The 20776-nt window shown below is 36.3% G+C and overlaps 2 protein-coding genes across 2 annotated transcripts in view; one reads left to right on the top strand and one right to left on the bottom strand.

The window, feature by feature from the left end:
• Positions 1 to 889: 889 nt before the first annotated feature.
• LOC141914880 (uncharacterized) lies at positions 890 to 2073 on the top strand. The gene has a single exon (XM_074806217.1). The coding sequence runs from the start codon at positions 949 to 951 to the stop codon at positions 2071 to 2073; it is 1125 nt and encodes a 374-aa protein (XP_074662318.1). The 5' UTR covers positions 890 to 948.
• Positions 2074 to 5179: 3106 nt separating this feature from the next.
• The window catches only part of LOC141909003 (intermembrane lipid transfer protein VPS13A-like), a 30454-nt gene continuing 14857 nt past the window's right edge, over positions 5180 to 20776 (bottom strand). The window contains 53 exon segments of the mRNA XM_074799328.1: positions 5180 to 6123; positions 6218 to 6344; positions 6430 to 6578; positions 6670 to 6736; positions 7418 to 7541; positions 7621 to 7744; positions 7821 to 7906; positions 8008 to 8083; positions 8162 to 8357; positions 8446 to 8636; positions 8726 to 8791; positions 8876 to 8978; positions 9056 to 9207; positions 9296 to 9430; positions 9828 to 10064; positions 10152 to 10394; positions 10482 to 10620; positions 10700 to 10833; positions 10907 to 11038; positions 11108 to 11371; positions 11443 to 11526; positions 11614 to 11838; positions 11928 to 12149; positions 12232 to 12346; positions 12451 to 12644; positions 12732 to 12812; positions 12896 to 13216; positions 13743 to 13817; positions 14014 to 14055; positions 14127 to 14198; positions 14281 to 14401; positions 14850 to 15090; positions 15728 to 15968; positions 16054 to 16182; positions 16270 to 16436; positions 16519 to 16618; positions 16716 to 16880; positions 16957 to 17073; positions 17178 to 17473; positions 17577 to 17844; positions 17927 to 18105; positions 18185 to 18272; positions 18362 to 18510; positions 18573 to 18816; positions 18911 to 19117; positions 19214 to 19252; positions 19337 to 19440; positions 19522 to 19635; positions 19719 to 19837; positions 19913 to 20055; positions 20130 to 20203; positions 20282 to 20523; positions 20611 to 20671. Coding sequence (XP_074655429.1) covers positions 5983 to 6123; positions 6218 to 6344; positions 6430 to 6578; positions 6670 to 6736; positions 7418 to 7541; positions 7621 to 7744; positions 7821 to 7906; positions 8008 to 8083; positions 8162 to 8357; positions 8446 to 8636; positions 8726 to 8791; positions 8876 to 8978; positions 9056 to 9207; positions 9296 to 9430; positions 9828 to 10064; positions 10152 to 10394; positions 10482 to 10620; positions 10700 to 10833; positions 10907 to 11038; positions 11108 to 11371; positions 11443 to 11526; positions 11614 to 11838; positions 11928 to 12149; positions 12232 to 12346; positions 12451 to 12644; positions 12732 to 12812; positions 12896 to 13216; positions 13743 to 13817; positions 14014 to 14055; positions 14127 to 14198; positions 14281 to 14401; positions 14850 to 15090; positions 15728 to 15968; positions 16054 to 16182; positions 16270 to 16436; positions 16519 to 16618; positions 16716 to 16880; positions 16957 to 17073; positions 17178 to 17473; positions 17577 to 17844; positions 17927 to 18105; positions 18185 to 18272; positions 18362 to 18510; positions 18573 to 18816; positions 18911 to 19117; positions 19214 to 19252; positions 19337 to 19440; positions 19522 to 19635; positions 19719 to 19837; positions 19913 to 20055; positions 20130 to 20203; positions 20282 to 20523; positions 20611 to 20671 — 7925 coding nt within the window. The 3' untranslated portion in view covers positions 5180 to 5982.

Raw genomic sequence — 20776 nt, 5'->3', positions numbered from 1 at the left:
CCGTTGCATCTAAATAGCCGTATTTATAATGTTATTAACTGATAAAATACAAAGATAAAAATAAATTTCGACGAAATCTTTGTGCGCTCTCTAATACGACATTTAAACCAGCAATGCAGGAAACCTGTTTACGCTGCTTTGCTATATCTAAATGTTTAATTTTTCCGTCGAAACATCCAAAAATATCAACGCAGTTGAAAAAGTGGTTCCTGTGTCGGTTTCGCCGACTACTTTTTTCGACTGGAGACAAACGTCTGAACACCTCGATGGACTTGTTAGGTTGCTTGTGCTTCTAACTTAAGTTAAAACCCGGTGGAAGTTTACGCATGAACTCAGGTCGTCAATTCCTGTAACTTCTTGTTGTCATGCGCTCGTATTGCGTTGCAACGTTATTTTGAATAATTACATATCCCATTACACCCCACAACGACACTTATTCATTAAGCACCTTAATTTATCAATTAATTAATTTTATTCATTAAGCATGGAAGAATATTCTGAAGTTATGCTTCTATTCCCCAGGTTTTGTAGTAATTTCAAATTGATTACGAATGTGAAAGTACTATCTATACGTGACGTAGATTAGGGAAATTGAAATTTCGTATCAATTACGAACATTGATTACGGACAGGTCGTATCTTCCTGGAGATGTATCAGGGAATCGATGCACGATATATAAACACGAACCGTACTTATATTCAATATGCGTGATAAACTTGTCCCGTAAAAATACCACACTGCAAACACTCAACCAGTTTTATATGACGTACGTACATATGTGACATATTATTTCATCACGCATGGACGACTTTCAGTAAGGTCTGTAAAGACGTGTGTTTCCAACAGCAATACTGTTCGTTGTTAATTCGCTATTCAATAGGATTTGGCAAACGTCGATAGTAGAGCGACAGATTTCAAAATGAGTTCCGAATAGCGAGACAATTTGCAATGAGTTTTCGTGCAATAGGAGATATATATGATTTTTTGTGCGACGATACGACATCAACAGCGTGGATGGATGAATTCCAGTTGGATATTGAAACCCCCAGTTACCGACGAACTCCGATATATCGGGCGATATGTGCAGCTTGTCCGGAACAGTTGTTGCTATGTTTACAAATGGGACAAAATTCACTGGAAAGAGATGATGAATTTGGTACAACGTATCTACATACTGTATTAGATAATGTCCATTCTTCCACCGAGAACCAGTATATTCAGATGATCTATCTATTATCAAATGCCGGAGTTGATGTGAATGCTCGGGATTACAAGGGTAAGATGGCCTTGCATCAGGCGCTTGAAAAGATGCTTCCAGATGTTGTAGTTGCATTGATTCGATGCGGAGCCGATTGTAGCCCAGTATCGGACAGAGGGATTATCGACGAGTCCCACAGTCCATTCGAACTAGAAGTGTTGCATTGGTATCAGAAGTTCGAACCGGGATTATGGGGAGCTGTGGAAAGGAACGATCTCGATTTAGCGGAACGTTTGGTAAATTCTTGGTGTCGCATTCGCGTATCGCGAGATGGTAAGAGTTTAATTCGTTACGCCCGAGAAAATAACAGAAAGTTGAGTATAGTCGAGCTTCTGGAACAAAATCGAGCTAGCCTGGAATTCATACACGCCACGCTAGCTGGAGACGAACTTCGAATGGAAGAACTGCTCAATAATAAAAATATAGATGTTTATATGAAAGATGTGTCGTATCAGACGAATTGCCTAACGATCGGGTATCCGCGGAGTTTACGCGATGCGGCCGCGAGTATGGGACATAAACACGTTTTACGATTGTTACCGATAGATCATAGCACCCCGGATAAATACTGGGGTTTTATCCGAAAATATGTCCTTACCCCCGCGGGCAATGGCGAACAAGACAACGACCCTGATCAATATAAAACTGATCGATCAGATAAAACCAACGACTCTGAATCGATTACATCGATATCATCGACCGATAATTATCAGAATGTATCTAAGATATCCAGAGTTATTACTGCAAACGATTGTATGAAAAATAACCTGAAAAAACCAGAAATGGAACCGTCTTCCATTTGCACAATCATGTAATATGCGTTGAACAATGAATAAAATCTATATTTCTCATTTTTTATTCATAAACGCAGTGAGTGTTTTTAAATGTATGAATGAGCAGGTGAAAGTCTCTGGAATAGAAAACATTTTTGCGTATGTGTGTCAGGCCGAAATTCAAGACAATTTCGGAACATTTAGAATTGATTCCAATTTCATTCAAGCTGCATTTTTAAATCAGAGCGAACTGTTGAAAATATCCGTTGAAAAACGAACACTTTTAAAAATAGATTTTAGATTTTATTCGCTAACATTTCACAGATTTCTCTTACTTTTCCTGTTACGTGTAAATCTGTTTTGACTATGATAGTTCTGTTCTGGGACGGGATTTCAAAAAAGTAGATATAAATCTATGATAAATGATAAAAGACGAATGAATTCACTTTCGCACTTTTCTACGTATATACGTATGCGTATAGCCTAATCTCACATCTTGTCTCGCGATTTGACTAAAAAAGAATATTACCTGCTGATCTTTTTCAGTTACTAATCAGGCAGTGCATAAAACTTGCATGAGTATGCATATACCTCCACTACTACTATCTAAATTGGTTAATTACGAGAATTGATTTTCCTTGGTTGATAGAAAATGCTTCTCGCTGTGCGGATACGACATCTCTCCGAAGGGTGCCGCAAATTATTCGTATGGGGTTGACGTGTTACCGTGTTACCGTGAATAGAAGAAAATCTAGAAAGCTGAAATTGATAATTTAGATAATTAGTTCACGAAAGAGCAGAACTTAATGCTGCAAAGCACCTCAGCGGGTTTCAGCCATAATGGTGCCTTTATGGAGGTAGAAAAATCGGAAATATGTATATTTAATGTGAAAAGGCTGCATACTCGTTTCGTAATTGCGTGATTCTACACACAAAACGTAGTTTATGACGTTTAGCATTAGAATAATGCGGAATGGTTGGGAAACACTGGGCATCTCGTTGTGTGGATTTAGAGATGAGCACACGGTGCTCGGTCCCCACAACAGCTTTCATTTTTCCTAGGGTTATTTTCAGTTGTGCTCTCCGACCGTTGGGAACACTTTATTCAGCGATCAGACTAATCATCGGCAGTACCAATTGATCGGTTTCAAACCTAAACACCCGGTGTATCCCCTATTCAGCATCCACACTACTCAGTGCGTTACATTACTCAAATGTACTTGTTTTCAGTAAAAAATATAATTTCTGAAAACAGTTGAGTAGCAATTTGCAAGAATTTATAAACTTATTTGCAAGCGTTTTGATACTGGTACGTTCTCGAACCTTTAATCTCCCGAAGAAGATCACCTCGCATGCCGCAGTAGCATTCTCAGTTCATACCATACGTATCTGAAAATCTATATCAATTCTATACAAAGATTCCATTGTCAATTTAGTTCACTGAAATTCCGACAGCTGGCGCAAAACTTCGGAATACCCTTTAAACTCTTGGGAAAATTTCAAAAACCTCCCGAAATCGAAATAGAGACCTCTAAAAATGTACATATAAATTCAAAACATGTTCAAATTACTCGCAAACTAATTAATAAGACAACGTAATTATTCGTCTAACGTTAACGCGTGTAAGAAACGACTGTTTTAGTCGCCGAGAGTCAGGTTTTCTTGACCCAGAGTAAATACAGTCGTTTCTAAATTAGTTCAATAACATTAGCTAAGTATTACGTCAATCAATTAGCTACACTTTAAGAGTAATTTGAACAGGGAATGAACACAATTTCAATTCATGGATGTATTTCCTTTTCTGGTGTTTATGGTCTTCCGTTGTTTCGCCATTTGAATGGGAACAGGATATCACAAGTTCACAACCAAATCATCATCATCCACACTGGAAATCAAAATCATCCCCACAGGACTCGCACCCCTCCCCCTAAGTAGAGCTTAAATGTAAAATAAGGTGCACTACAAACAGCAACCGAATTTGGAGAAGCACCAGATAACCAACAGATAAATGAAGTTGGAAAGTTTTTTTTCTTGTGTATCATTATTGTCTTTATCTTTATTGTATAATATGTATTCACAAATATGTACAATAAATCAAGGAAATATTTCTAATTGACACGATATAAAACTTAACGGGAAAACCTCTAACAACCGATAATAAATAAAGACGATTGTAACACAATACATCATAGTCAGTCGATTGTTCCTTGCCCTATGTATTTCTTCCTCGATAAAAAGACTGATAACAAATACTCTGATTTCATTAAAACAAAAATCTAATCTAGAATACATAATCATTACCAAATCGCAAATTCCAACTTCCAAATATTACGATCCCGAATATAATGGGATGATAAAATATCTCTTGATTTAGAATAACAACTGCATAAAATAGAGTAAGCATGAGAAGCGATAAAGAATATCGTTAAAAATATTTGTAGATTTTCCAAAAAATATACAAAAATAAAACGTTGTTTGATATGCAGTTTTAGGTAAGAGTGACTGTGATTTGCAGTAATAGTGATATAATTAATTGAGACAATGTAATTCAATCTCAGTTTTTCAGTATTCATCAATATTTTATGATGAATTAAGCTCACATCGCTTACCACATTGCCATAATGAATTAATCGATTTTTCAGATGAGAAAAATGTACTAAAACATCTACGATGGATAATTCAGTATAGCATGTATTAAGAATTAAGCATCACACGGTCCCATTGCACCTTCATAAGTCCAGTCCAAAAATTGGCTTCCTTTTATGAAGTTATGTATCAACCAAAATGATTGAACTGATCAGGGATAAAATGTGCTACAGGGCGCTGGATTTCAGTCGAAAGTCAAATTCAAAAATAGCAGCGGGAAGAAAGTAAGTACATGAACATCATACAGAAGCGATAACTTAAACCCTTGAAGAAGGATGTTATTAAGATTATTTACAACAACCACCTCGTTTCATATCTGTAATTTACCTCCACAATACATACATATATATATATATATATATATCTTAGTCATAAGTTACATATCACAATAGTTTCATCACATACATCTGAATAATAATACATGGAATATTAATAATGATAATACCATTACCACGGTATATATATATATATATATATATATATATATATATATATATATATTTATTTATTTATATCATATCTATAAATTTATTTGAAACTAAGAGGAATGCATAATCGATCACATCAGAGGCAGTTTGACTTTAATCATAACCCCTGCGTCTAGTTTCACTCTAGTATACACCATCAGGATTAATTTCAATTGAGGTAATTGGAAACGGAACTCATATAATGTTTAGAGTAGAGATATCGGAGTTAACTCTATCGCGTATTGTAATCAAAATGGAGTTACTTGTTTGAAGATGTATCTCTATTCTTACAGGTCCCACGATAAAAACAATACATGCACATACTACTCGCATATACGATGATATCGATAACCACATACTGGTAATTCTTTCAGACATATACCCGAGACTATTTCATGAGAACATGCGTCCTATCATCAAAATTTTTAATTGCACACACTCCCGTTAGCTTGGTGTATATGTACATGTAATGTCAGGATAATGCCATAAGCGCTCGTGGAAAAAATATCTTACTTAATCCCGATTACACCATCAACAATTATTACCAGTAGCATATAACTACCACATTATACATTTCAAGAACAAATTCATCATAAATAAAGCGCGATATGATTGATTATATATGTATTACAAAATATAAGTTTATTTTGGGACAATGATTTGCATTTGCTCATTTCACTAGGAATCACTGGATGCATACAATACCAACAATAACAATACAGGACTTGACAAACAGTAATAAGAATCTAAATCTATATGCTATAGACACTTGACATAGAGCTCCTGATATTATTGAGCTGAATATTAAGTTCAGTTATAAGATATGCATCTTTTTCCTTTAACACATGTGCATAAGTTTTCGTTGTTCCAAAAGTTGAACAGCAGACTGTATCTTCATCTGTAACCACTTCACAATTTCCGGATCGTCACTTTCAATCTCACGTTCGTCACTCGCAAATATGCTGTGAGACGTCTTATCCTAAAAAAAGAAACAAACGACCACAGACATTTCGATGAATCTATATACCCGGTAGATTTGTAAAAATACACACTATAGAGCCTTAAGATGTTACCTTTGATATTTTGAAGATAAGTTTTTTGTCAACAACTGCTGGAATACCAATAATAGCCTCTAGTGGTTCATCTACTTCTACATCCCAATCACCCCAGAAACGACACTTCTCTAATAACAATATCCTCCTGGAAAATGACAAAACGCAGGTTCAATCACTCAAATGATGTATATAGCACAAACGAGACTTATACTCATTTTGAGTATACTTACTTTGAAGTCACAACTGCAACATCGGACCTTTCCTCTTTAGTCAGTGAAGCATGTGCCCAATAGTCATCAGACAATGTGTATTCACCTTTATTCAAGTTCATCAGTAATCTTCTGCCAGTTGCCTGATACATTGAATACGGTCTCAATCCCTACGATTAAAGAAAGGGAAATAAGGTAAGATTCAAGAGATTCTAGACCTTGACAAATCATTTGTTATTTGTTATCATCCAGTTCACCTACCAGTTGGGGGTGAATGTATCTCGGCAACCTCATGCGTACAACTACATGGTCTCCCATCTCTGCAGCCCTACAATCGAAAATTCGCTTGGTCAAAACAGCTGATATCTTTCAATAAAGCACACCCAAAAAAAGACTGAAATCATATTTCCAGGTTGATAAATCAATGTGAAAATAATGTGATCCTTTATCTATATGATACCTAATCCCTCATTTGTTAATATGTAACTGCATTCTAAATGTTCAAGTGAATTGATTGATTTAATGATTTAGTGAAAAGTATATGCATTAAATAAGATACTCAAGCATATATAGCAGAGGGGGCTATAAGTTACTGTTACATCTATATGCCGGTATTCGATAATTTTTAGAGACATCCTGAAAAACTTGTGTGAAGTTCAGCTTCTGATGTTAAATGAAGTGGATAATAGAATGCTGCAGCCTTATCAGTAGTTTTAAAATAAACGTTTTATGACAAATTAAGTCACAACATGCCCTATAGTGTCAGGAAGATAGGTCAAGGTTCTTTCATATGTTGGTAAGAGCTGGGTGGTATTAATAATAGAATCTCAGATTCATGACGAGCAACAAACATTCAAAATGTCTCATTATTTGAAATCTTACTTGTAAAACGTTCTGAAATAAATGGAGTGAGAAAATATCTATGTAACACTATATAATCTTTTCACGTAACTATGAAACATACACACATGCACATGTACAGGGACACATACAACATTGATATCTTTACCTGCGGAGCCCATCAAATGCCATACTAATCATATCAAATGATCCACTAGCAGGTTTAGTGATCAGACCGAGAAGACCTTTGCCAATTCCCTTGAAAAATCCTTCCACACCTTCTTCTTGAACTCCTGTAAATTATGCCAATAAATATTGTACATTTACATGTATTTTCTGGAGCCAAAGCTGAAACAAGTGATTGAATTTTACCTTTAATTGGCTGTACGATAACGCCTGACAGTCCAAGAGCTACACCCATCACAAAACCTTTTCCGCCTTTTAACAATCCACTCGGAAAATCCTTAGGTTGCTGCTGCATTTCTCGTCTACGCCGCTAAAATCACCACAGAAAGTATCAATTGACTAGTTAATAGACATGCTTAGGGGTAGTTTATCACAATGATACATACTCGTTTGTAATCATCATCAAAAGTAAGAACAGCCAATGTTCGACCGATAGACCCAGAAATGAGAGACACTGAGCCAGCAGCTCCACCTAAAAAAACATCATCAAAATTGAAATTGAAAATCCTATGGTATGATTTAGTACCCATTACATTCAGTTAATTAATAGATTTAAAATATCTATTAACTCACCAACAGTATGACCAAGCAAGCTTAGAACTCCTTTTGTAATTCCATCAGCAAATTCATCTGGACCTTTGATGGATCCCTGAAATAAATAATTTCTAAACAATGATTGGACTTTCTTCTATTGATTGAAGGAAAAATGAAAGTGCTTGAGACATACCATAAAGGGTTCATAGAAGAAGTCTCCCAATCCTTGTGTGAAGTCCTTAACAAGGCCATATGGGTTACCGAGCACATCCAGTCCAAGAATGAGTACATATAACTGTTGTATTGTCTGTGATATGTAATGAGATTTCACTTCAGATATCAGCTGCGATGTAGAAAGAACTGCTCCTTTACGGTCGAAATATGCCATCCTGAAAAATGATAATCATCAAAATCTTTTACCCCATGAAAAGAGACAGCAATGAATTTTCACAGTTTATTATCAACATTGCTACATACCTCAACTCAACATCTTTGACCTCTGTGAATGTGACTCCTATAGAATTGAGGAAGAACTCAAGGATGTTCTCGGAGAATGTACTGGATTCATCAGTTTCGTGAACTCTTCCGCTCAATGAGAAACTGACATTCAGTTTTAATGGAGACAAGTGTAAATGTTCATAAAGTATCTTTTGAGGTCGGGATGCAACCTGATGGAAAAGAAATCGAAGAAATCAAAGGAGTAAGTACATTTCTACTTTATTACATGCGTGTATATTATATTTGTTTCCGCTCTCACCATGATTTTTGCCGCTTCCTTCAAACTACGTCGAGCAATAGTCAAATCCGCTCTCAACTGTACGCTCTGAAATCACGATACATTAGATCATAAGATTTCATCAGAAATGTCATATCTTTTCATTTAAGAATTGGTGAATCTGTATCTTACCTCACTTTTCGGTTCTTGTAAACCAGAAAAGATGTCATAGACTGACAAGAGAAATCCTTTATCAACTTTCAGGCTCAGTTCCTGTATGAGCACCTGGAAATACCTAAAATAAATTTGAGAGCATCGTTATACTGTACTGTAACTATAGCCGAGCATTATGAAATGGAAATAGTTCCTCACTTAAATGCATCGATGCTGTTTTCTGGTACTTGACGTCTCATAAAAGCGAGTTCAACAAAAGGCTTGGATCCGGTCTTTCTCAGTATGTAATGTGGGATGGGTGTTGGATATAACACGGTTGTAAAATATGCATCGGGAAGTTGATTATCGATCTAAGAAATAAAAACATCATCAAAACGTGATTATATTAAGACAATTGTACGTGATGGTATATGGAGAATTCAGACGGAGTTCAAGTACCTGTAATCTATGCAGCTTCACATGTACAGCAGTATTGTGTTCAGATTTTCGATAACTGAAGAATACAGCCGGGTGGAATGTACGTCTGATACTTCCCATAAACGGTTTGGTCATAGTCATCTCTTTCAAGTCAGCCTAAAAGAAAACAAAAACAAAGGCTTTTTTCTGATATTCTTAGAAAGAAAAAAAATTTTCAAACACCCTGCTACCAACTACACCACACTAGCACTTGCTGGGTGTGTAATGATGGTCTAATTGAAAACAAAGCTGCTATCAGCTATGGTAGGGGAGAAGCTCTTTTGACCATGCCAGTGGAACCTATGCAGCTTTTCTACTAAAGTGGAAACCTTAATAATCATTTTGTTAAGCTCTGGTTCTACCTCAAATGACAAATCAAAGAACACTTCCTCATTAATTGTAGTATCAATATCATCCAGATCACCTGGCTAAAATCACAATCGCCGATATAATAGATTACAATGATAGTGAACATACTGCATTCATGTAGAGACAAGGATTATTGAATATTAACCTCGATGTAATCCTGAAGGCTGGCTTGTGTCGTTCCTGTTCTATAACGGTCTTCCAGCCAAGACGCCAGTTCCATGTTCAACATTTTCCATTTACCATTAACCTCCACATCCCAGAGAGCGGGTGAACTGATTAAGCTGATAAATGCAACCTCTTCATCCAGTTTATTGATGAGAGACACTCCTATGCTGTCTAATGATAAGTAGAGTGCCATTGATGCCTTCTCGGCAGCAGTTATCTGAAAATAATCATTATCAAAAATGTCGAAATGCCATTCAATTCATTTCAGGAACGACACATATATAAATGAAGATGGATGACTTACCCTCTTTGCCCTTTTAGCAACACGTTCATCTTGTGTAAACAACATTACTCTTTGTAAGCCATCTAGATAGGATGCCCAATAAACAACTACTTTATCGGTCCTTGTGCGATTGGCTAAAGACTCGAGCCCTGAGTCGACTTCGCTGTCATCATCTGGACTAGAATAACCGTGGTTACTCTCTTTAGTGTTATCATTAGTACCAGAAATTGTCTGAATAGACAGTCTTTCTTCGCCAAAGCCATCCTGGAAGTCAGAGGCATTGAAAATGGTCAAGTATAATATCATTAGAAATAAGATATACCCAGTAAGTATTGTGTGAATATAGAATACCTTATTAATGAAAGCTGGGAAACTTGTCCTCTTTTTATTGCCATAAACATTCCACATGAGAGTTCGTTCTGAAGTAGGATTATCCCAGGTATACAAGATGGACTGACATGGCGGTAATAACGAAACTTGACTCTGATTCCTACAAAAAATAGCTTAAATACACAACTCCTAGAAATGAGAACAGATGCTATGATGAATCGTCATAAAAAGACGCATACTTCTGATGGAATTTGATGAAGACATCTTCGCACAAATTCTCAACGCGAACAGGAGCGTCTCCGTGATCATATTTCTGGAATGTTACAGTAACCGATGTTTCCACTCCTCCAGCAACCTCCACAACCAAAGCAGTCTATACAGGATAGATCACAAGAATAAGCAGACCGAATAGACATGACAGAGATAAGCAACTAATCTTTTCTTACCCCATTTTCCATACGTAGCACAGAGGAATGGCTCATTTTGATAGGGAATGTCTCTGAATGGAAGTTGGCTTTACTTTGAGCGTATTTTACAGTGACAAACATGTCCTCCGTGACTGGATAGAATGGAGCAACCTAAACATAACAGTGAATATGATAGACAATGATGACTTGAGCTGAAATCTACTGAATTTGTTTTCATACCTCATTTGGTTGTAAATCAAGCCACAAGTCAGCCTCTGTATTGACTTCCATAAACCGTAGCGGTTGATCTGTAGTGTTCACCATCAGGAAATAGGGAGCAATTGTGACAATCTTGGTCAGTTTTAATTTTGACATCTGAACGTACAAGTGGAATTGGTATTTTCGATTTCTCTCTTTATCCTTGCATATAACGACACCGCTGCTTCCGACCGTGTCCAAGGAAAAAGAATGCGACCATTTGGAGTTGTAAACACGAATCTTAGCCTGGAAATGATACATACAAGTTACGAGTAGCCATTAGGAATATTGATGTACAACTTAGATTCAATGTTTACTTTTTTTCGTTTGTATTTCTTGTATCGGAAGAGAATTGGCTCAGATAAAGATTCATTTTCAAACAAAGCATCCGATCCTGATCCCTGTAACATAAGAAAATATCATCATGAAGTTCCATAGAGTTCTATCATAGAAAACTAACAGATACTGTGTAGTTAAATGATACTTACCCTCAGTTGAATCGGCCATCCGGATTTATTTACAATCCAATATGGACTATAGACATACAAATGCATGGATATAATATTGTTTGTGTGAACATTTAGGCTGAGTTGTTGATTGACATTTGAAGTGTCATGAGCAGCGTCTAATTCCATCGATACAACTTTAAATTCATCCATTTCCGAGGTAACTTCAAGGTTGCCAGACCAGTCCAAACCCAGGTATTCATTCAACTGCAAACAATGAGAGAATTGAGGATGGGGATCCATAATTGAGTAATGGAAGCATACAAGACATACTGGTATATCTATTATAAATGTACCTGAATCTGCAGTTTCTGTGTTTTATGCAAGTCAGCAGTGTATAGGGGAGTCATCTCCCCATGTGTTAAACTACTGGGGTCGGATCCTTCCAGCGCGAATTGAATATCATACGGAAGGTAGTTGTGTAGTATGACTGGCGGATGCAGCTGAATTGTATAGTTTGGAATCATCTTTGGCAAGTCTTCAAATTGATCAGTAGGAATACCTTTAGCCAGGGACACCTGAAAAATATGAGCCATAGATATAAAACAAATGTTTGAATTTATTCAGATTGATCTCTGGTCAATGTGAATCATAATTTACCTTGTAACTGAAAGCTTTCTGTTCGCCTTGTTCAGGAAGACATAAGAAGAATTTACTCTTGTCTTTTAACGCGCTTAAATCTTGCCAGCTAATTCCATTAAAGCTTCTCTGATATCTATTACATAATTCAACATATGTTTTTCAATGACAATGCCAATCATCAGATAATACAGCCAGTAAATAAGAAATAAATTTCATTCAAATGAAAATAATGCATACCCAATACCAGCAGGTCCTACATAAAGCCGGCAATGATAAGCTATAAACAGTGGTATGGCATATTTCTCGCCTGCTTCTACTGTTGCAATCTTTGTATACTCTTCAGCATTAGTAGCAGTTGAAGTCTCTCCCAGTCTGGTCACTTCTTCAGTTTTACAGAATATATCAACTGCCATTGTTAGCTGGTTGTCCAACTGAATGAAAGATTGTATCAAGAATATAAATCAGCTTCATTAAATCATGCGAAAAAGGCAAATGCAAACAAAGAAGACTTAACCAACCTGTAGTGGAGATCGAATAGTCACAACCTTTCTGCCGTGTACTGCATCAACGTTATACACAATGCAATAATCCGTTTCATGCTAAAATATGAATAGAAATATCTAATATTAATTCAATATTTGATAATTTAAACAATTATTCAATATATGACCCCGATATTTACCTTTTGTGGAGACAAAGCAACCATATATTTGCCAGCTCTTTTCAGAGTCAAATGCTCCAATGCCTGGAATCCATCCAAATGCAAATGCATGCCTTCATTTTCTTTTTGCGGGGATTTGAATGATTTTTCCTCGTAGACAAATGCAGCGGAACTAATAGCTTTTGTACCGACTAGAGCTAAAGCTTTAGACAGGAAGCTCATGTCTCCATCTGTTTCATCATCTTCGTCTACACATTTCGAATCAACATCATCTATTTTATCTTCATCTTCCTCCAAACAATCATTTTCTACTTCGACTCTATGTAGATTTTTCTTATATGCCTGAAATGATAGATTTGCTTTTTAACATAGCGTGAAGGATTTCTCTACATTCCATATACCGGTATAAATTTTCCAAACACTATTTATCATCTCATATCCAGGTGCAGAAGCAGTGTGATGGCAATAGTATATGATACTATTAAATGATTCAAATACCATTATTAGTAACCCCAAGTTATACTACATCATAGTTAGTATAATAGCTACCACCATTTGACATCTAATGGTGACATCATCGTGCCAAATCTTACCACTAATTTTTTGTGTAATTGAATACTTTCCATTTAAAAGATGAATAACTCATCACACAGCAAGCAAGCTCCAAAAACCCGAGTTAAACCCACAAATATTTTTGAAATCAGCAACTAAGGCAAAGAGGGAGGCCAAAAAGCAAAGTTTGGAAATTGTGAGTCAAATATTTAAAGCTGGGATGTTATTGATGATTTTAGTTCGAGCTGATTTCAAATCACTTCATTCATTGCTCAAGTGAGAGATTGGTAAGAAAAGTAACAAAACCAGAGGGCACCTCAGTATCCCAGGGAGGATAAACAGAACTAGGTATAGGAAAAGCCTTGTTTGATTTTGGAAACAAGTCACACTCCTGAAAAGACAACACTTTTTACAACACAAACACAAGACAAGAGAGTAGTTGAGGGCGCCTCGATAAAAGGAGAAATACTATGAATATTCAAAAAATGACAAAGCATGCCAACATATGAGATACTTTAGTCTAAGCAAATTTCGAAGGATTTAGATAGAATTCAGAATTTAGAGAGACTGATTATAAATGGTCCTACCGTAACATCACTTGGAAGGCGAACTTTAGCATTCAAGTCCAACTGAAATATAAATGAACATTGTGATTTTCATATCTTTTAACCTCCCTACGCCCGTAAATCAAATCATATACCTCATTGTAGATCTCAAAAGATGGCTTTTTCACATAGCTGGACATGTATTCACGTGGGTCCTTTGTGAGGCTCTATCAAAAACAAACACCACATATTCATATGAAACCCATTCAATTTCACTCTCAAAAACCACAATTTGGAAATGACATTTACCTTCATTACATCAGTTATAACATCGATGCCTTCTGGAGTAACATTCAAGAGCAGTTTATCCTTTGAATCTACAACTAGATATGTACACTGCTCCTCTTCATCGGGTCCATCGACATCATCGCTGTCAATAGCTGCAAATTGAACAATGTTACTTCTTAATCAAAACAATAAAGCAATATCAGAAAAAAAGGAAATGAAACATCATTCATATCTTAACTAGTTTGGTTGTGTAGGTAAGCAATCTAACCAAAAAATATTTTAAAATTCAGTATAGGTGATTTGTAAATCAGAAGTCAATTTGAAAATGATACACATAAAAGTAAATATATTCAGTACATACCAGAGGTAAATAAAGAAGCATGAAGACTGATAAACAAGCAGAGAATCCTTTTACATTAAAATGTTTGTGCAAAGCAAAGGAATGAGATATTCAGTGTTTGTGATAAGAAATTACTGTAAAAACCAAGGTAAAGTTTATCCAATCATAAGCTTAATGAAAATCGTGCACGAAATCAATAAGAATACAGAAAAGTATATAATGTGTGACAACAACATGTATGAGGACACACATACATCCACTTTCTGTACCCTCATCCACATTCTGAGGACCAGAGGCTGTCAGGAAAACGGGCTTCTCGACGATATCTTCAAGCGATAGGTCACCATCGACTTCGTTATCGCTTAAATCAGCATCGCTGTCTTCACTGGAGAATATACTACCCAGTTTACTACTGATAGTATTAAGATAGCCCTCGGGTTCCGAGTCACTTTCACCTTGTATGCTACATGTACTGTGATGGCTGAGTGAGTCTGAAATTCAACATGCAGGGGGAAAATTTAGAACAATCACCGAGACGAGTTACCCAGACTCTGTGAAATCTGTCACCATATCAAAAAAGTTTGAATCATAGCAGAGAAAAGCGAGAAGTTTCACCAATATGAAGAAAACAAAATGAAAGTCTCATTCCACCTTGGATTCGAACCAGCACCGATGATATTTCTAAGATTTTTATATAGGGATGGAGGAATATATTAAGCCCGATATACATATCAGCATTTCATCATCAGGAAGAAAAGATTAATACTGTGTTCCTCTAATTCACGAAGTGATTTTTAGTACTCAGGTGAAGCTGTTAATAGAAGCATTATGTATGAAAATAAATGTTAGGAATTCTGTGCACACCCTCTACCAACTACCATATTGTCATCCAGTTTAGTCTATAGAAATGCATGTTCCTATATTTGTCTTACGTTTTACATTTTCTGCAGTTTCTGGACCTTCAATAGTATCCAAAACTCGATCTAGATCTGAAAAATCATGCACGTTTGACATGCAGTAGCATCGTTATCATGACCTAAATACTTGGATAATTAAGTGACTCTGTCACCTGTGCTCCGCGAATCCCATCAAAATTTTCAAGAATAAAGGAAAAACAAACAAAAAAACACTACAGAACTAGCTGAAACATACCATAACTTCGATCACTACCATGTCTCATTCGAATCTTTTCTGTTTTCGGTTGTATGACTGTCATCTCGTTCTCTGAATCGGTTTCACTGTCTGAATTTTGAACTTTCGCTTTAGCTTTACACATCAAAACGTTTATGTCACCATCCACATCGTCGAGACCGTCCATCGTCATCGTATTATACACACATCGGATTGGATGACTCGGTCCTTTTATCATCTAAAATGAAAACAACGATTAAAGCCCTTATCGGAGGACAAACTTCTAATCGAATGATACGATAATATGATCATGCAAAAGTCACCTTGACCGTGACCTCCCAGGGTCTATATTCGGTTTCCTCTTCCATAACCGGTTCGAGTAGAGGCTCCCAAACGTTCAACTTTTCATTGAAGTAACATACTTCCAGCTGAATTTCTGAATTGAGCTGGGTCTGAAATATCAAGTGGACACTTTCATGTATATTACTTACTACATATAGATAATGGACAGCTTTAGGGATGCTTCCCATTTAACCTACCCTATCATCAAAGTGTCCAGCAATTGAAGATTTCACAGTTACAACCGGCATATGTGTGTCAGCAGTCTCAACTTCAAATGTCAAAAGTATTTTCTTCATGCTGAAATTGAACGTCTCACTAGAAACTTGGGTTTGATTGAAGCTCACACTGTGACAGATTTCTTCATCTGAAAATAACATAATATGCGATGATAATCATGATGCAGGTTGCCATAATTGACACCTCATTAGTCAAATTAGCATACAAACCTAATGGCATAGATAACCATTTCTTCAGTGAAATGGTTTTCGTTGACCATAAATCGGTGTCAGGCTCCTTGTCTTCAGTCACTATGATTTCAGGTTTTTTCTGATAAGTGAAATAATAAATCTCTATGATAAGTTAGCTAACCGGTTCATGGATAGGTTTTTTGGACAATCTCGATGGTGGAACCAGTTAGACTTACATGCAAAGCAAGTTCTTCTTTCACAATCGCGATGACTTCTTTGACCATGTGCAGAATAGAAGGAGTGATATTGACTTTGATATCAGGAATCTGCGCATCCATCACAACCATATCAGTATCAGTCGCTACTGATCTTTTAAAGTGAATATTACATGGATGAAGAACCTATGAAATAAAACATCTTCAAAGATTGATTCAACCAATCACAAATAAGATTAAACGTAAACGCTTAAATACTTACGATGAAAGCAGTTGTGCTGCGCTTGCCGAAGACGCAGGAAAATATTTGTAAATCGTTGACTTTAGCTGCGAGACGAATATCGCCATCTTCCCGACTGTAACCAACTTCAGCATTAACCTAAACATCGATACATAACATCCAAATATTATCATCAACAAATGCATGATTGGAAATGTCATAATAATGATAGATCTTTTTTTTATAGCAAAAGATATGTTCACCTTGAGAACCAGAATCTTGCTGTTTTTATTTGCCGGCTCGAAGAAGAAAAGAACTTCAGATTCTTTCAAACGAGCATTGATAACGAGAGGTGGAGGAGGAGTATTTATTCCTGTCATGGCTGTGGGTGTTGCTGCTGGAGTGTCTTTATTAGCTATCGTTTGTACTGGCAAGGAACGTGGCTTCTCTGTTTTATCGAAGGCTGAACCAATTTCCGACAATGACTTGGCGAATCCCATCAGAGTTAACAGATACGCCAAGCTCATATTTATCCTGAATTTCTCAACATCAAGGTTAACTGTAAAATATCGTTCAGTGACATTTAATAAAGTTTGAAAGGGATTGATTGTCGTCTGCTGTTGATGATAATTCTATCTAGCTGGATATTTCATGTTTCATACCTGTCATGGCTCCATTTACAGCTTTCTGGAACATAAAACTAACCATTGGTAAGACAACATCATTGGCCTTTGTCTGTTTTTTATCCGCAACGTATTGAAATATCCTTTTCACAGCTAAATCGCTATCAGACCTGTCATCGACGAGAGCAATCGTCTTTAAAGTCAACTGAACTTGCATCGCTTTGTCGGTATCAACTGCTGCTTTCACTACTATTTCACCAACTTCAAACAACGACAATGAATTCAACATTCCACATGAATCGGGAGTCTACAATGTATGTAATTTAATGAGTTTTAAGCATATTGATCTAGTAATTTAATGAATAGAGATATCGCTATAGTGAACTTACATTTGTATTTGATTCGTTGAGTAGTTTTAATTTCATGCCTTCCATGACGAAGGAGACTTTAGCGAGCTGAGCCGTTAAGAGTGGTTTCGGTTCAGCAGTAGTTGGAGTTGGCATTACATCGACATCAATCTCTGGATGAGGTAATACTTCTCTGCCTTGTGTCGAATTATCAATTGCTTCTACAACAAATATCATATTTCTATACTTTTCCAAAGAAACTTAAACTTTCTAAAATTTTGAATACAGTATTTGACATACCTGCAGTGCGCATCTTTGGTTTAGCCTCTTTGATATTTTCTGTGAATATTGATACACCTACTTGCACATCCTTCTGGCTCACATTCATCTTAAATTCAAATTGATAAAACGTTGAAACCTGAATTGCTACTCACTACCTTTTAAGCTAGATTATAAGTTCTATAAAGCAAACATTACCTGTATAATATCAAGTTTACCATCGACCTGATATTGTGCTTCAGTTGTGTAAAGTGGCTTCAGGGCTCGTTTCATTACAAATCTCATATTAATTGGATCAATGATATTATGGCAATGAGTAACAGAATTTAACGACACCAGGACTGATCTGTAACACAAAAAGTATCATAGATAATAACCAGAATTTACTAATCATTATACTCATGAAGGTCAGCTGTAAAATAGGTACAATACCTGTGAACTTGAATTGAGTTTATGTGCATGTTATATGTTTCCCAACCTTGTCGTTTTCCATCACTTTGGTCGATGAAGTCGAAGTAGTTTTTCAAACTGAGGTCTCCCAGCTCAACAACCAGCATAGTATGCGACTTTGAGTTCTGTGGCATCCAAATTGTTGGTGCTAGCACATTTATATTAAGAACGATCTTCTTACCTTCCTCTTGTATAACCGTCATCTAGATATTTTATAAAGAAATAATGGATATATACCATTCGAGCTGAGAGTCATAAAATATCATTCGAAGGGATAATTCTTTAAATGCACCATACCTGATTCTTGACAGCATCAGATGCTGCCTGAATGTAAGCATTCTTACGAGATGTGAGTTTAGTCAACGGACGAATGAAACTCATCAGCTCTGATATAAACTTGTACAGGAATACACCTTCAAGCCGACCTACTCGTGCTCTAACACTGTAATCTAAAGCTTCGTTTCGCTTTTCAGGTTTCATTCCTTCTTTGTTATAAAGAATCAGCTAAAAAAAGTGATATAAAACAAATGAGTACATTTATGTAATGGAAAATATTTCAATCATGTGTTTTGCAATCATTCATCGCTTTTTATTTGTTACCTTCATATCAAATACCGTTCCCGTGTCTACTCTCAAGATCTGAAAATTACCATTTAAGCAACAATCAAAAACAAGATAATCTTTTCAGGTTTACAAGACAAGAACTATCATATACAGGCTTACATCTGGATAAAGTGTACCAACAGTTGCATCATTTATAAGAATTGTCTTCAGACGTGAATATAAAACAGTCTTGTTCCTTCTTACAGTGACTTTTGCTTCAAGACCTAGAATTTAAATCAGGATTTATGAATTAGACGAAGTTCAGGCCAGTGATAAAAGAAAAGTGTTTCTACAATGTGAAGTACCTTGCATGTGTATATCAGCTAGTTGTTCATCCATGGTTTTCAAGTGAACAGAGACATTTTTCAGTTTTGCAACAAAACATAGTTTCACAGAACCAATAGGCATTGAAAGATCGGCTGAAAAAGTATGGGAATTTACATGTTAAGTAAGTCTCCAATTTCTGGACAAATGATGCTTCCATACAATTATGTACACTTACGTTCATCATATTTCTTTATCAGTTCCTGTGGTATTGATGCTATTGATTTAGAAGTTTCAAGCAGTGATCCAGGTGTAGATATAGGCGTATTTACACTCCGAGACATTCCCTGGGCAATACTAGAATAGAGTAGAATATTACTAACTGATGTTTAATCAGTGAGATAAACAGACATGAAGTCGACTCTACATTACCTCTCCTGTAAATCAGTTGCAAATGAGTACAGGTAAACAATGGCCACTTTATCTAACGTAATGTCCAGAGTGGAAAAGTCAACAACAACGCCTTGCTCAATCGATCGATAAATCTGCTGGAAGTCTGGACAAATTGGATCAACCTAAAATATCATGCATCAAATCTATCACATAAGGCCAACGAAGACCATTGAGATGATCAAAGCACAAAACCTACCTTCCTATACATGAAAGAAATGAGATGAGAATCTGCCTTGGAACTCAACATTTCTAGATATTCACCAGAACTTCCTATACATAAATACAAAAGAAACAGAGTCTTCTTGCGAATTGAATTGTATATACAGCATTTATAAGGATGACACATACCTGTATGAATTTTATCCACAAGCTCAAGACCACCGAGACTTAAATTGGTAGCGAGTCCAAACTCGGTGACAGCGATATCTGCATTAACTCGATTGATACGGAACATGAGGTATGGAACATCACGTCTTGCATTGGAATGTTTAGCGATCTGTATGACGACCTCCACGAGGGTGAAACGAAGCAATATCTTCACTCTGTTGTTTTTCGATTTTGAGTCATCGACCACTTCTAGATTTAGCGGTCTATAATTACAAAATGGGAGTGAAAAAATGAAATAAATGGAAAATTGATTCAAAACTGAGTGAGGTTGAGGGAAGGGCAGAACTTACTTCGCCCAGTCCTCGACATCTTCATCTGAATGGTCAGAAGCCGAATAGAAATATTCTTTCTCTGAAAATCAGATAGAAAACAAATGAGAAAAGATCTCAGCAGGAATGTGCATATATAATGTATGATCATGCCAGGCATCCTTTTATATAGATAACCTTTCAGATT

This window comes from Tubulanus polymorphus, chromosome 1, assembly GCF_964204645.1.
Source record: "Tubulanus polymorphus chromosome 1, tnTubPoly1.2, whole genome shotgun sequence".
Lineage (NCBI taxonomy): Eukaryota > Metazoa > Nemertea > Palaeonemertea > Tubulaniformes > Tubulanidae > Tubulanus > Tubulanus polymorphus.
The sequence above is the reverse complement of the archived record's forward strand: the minus strand, read 5'-3'. Positions and strand labels throughout refer to the sequence as shown.

Bases quoted from the DNA above. Each gene is read 5' to 3' on its own strand.
- LOC141914880 (XM_074806217.1), top strand. From the start codon at position 949: ATGAGTTTTCGTGCAATAGGAGATATATATGATTTTTTGTGCGACGAT.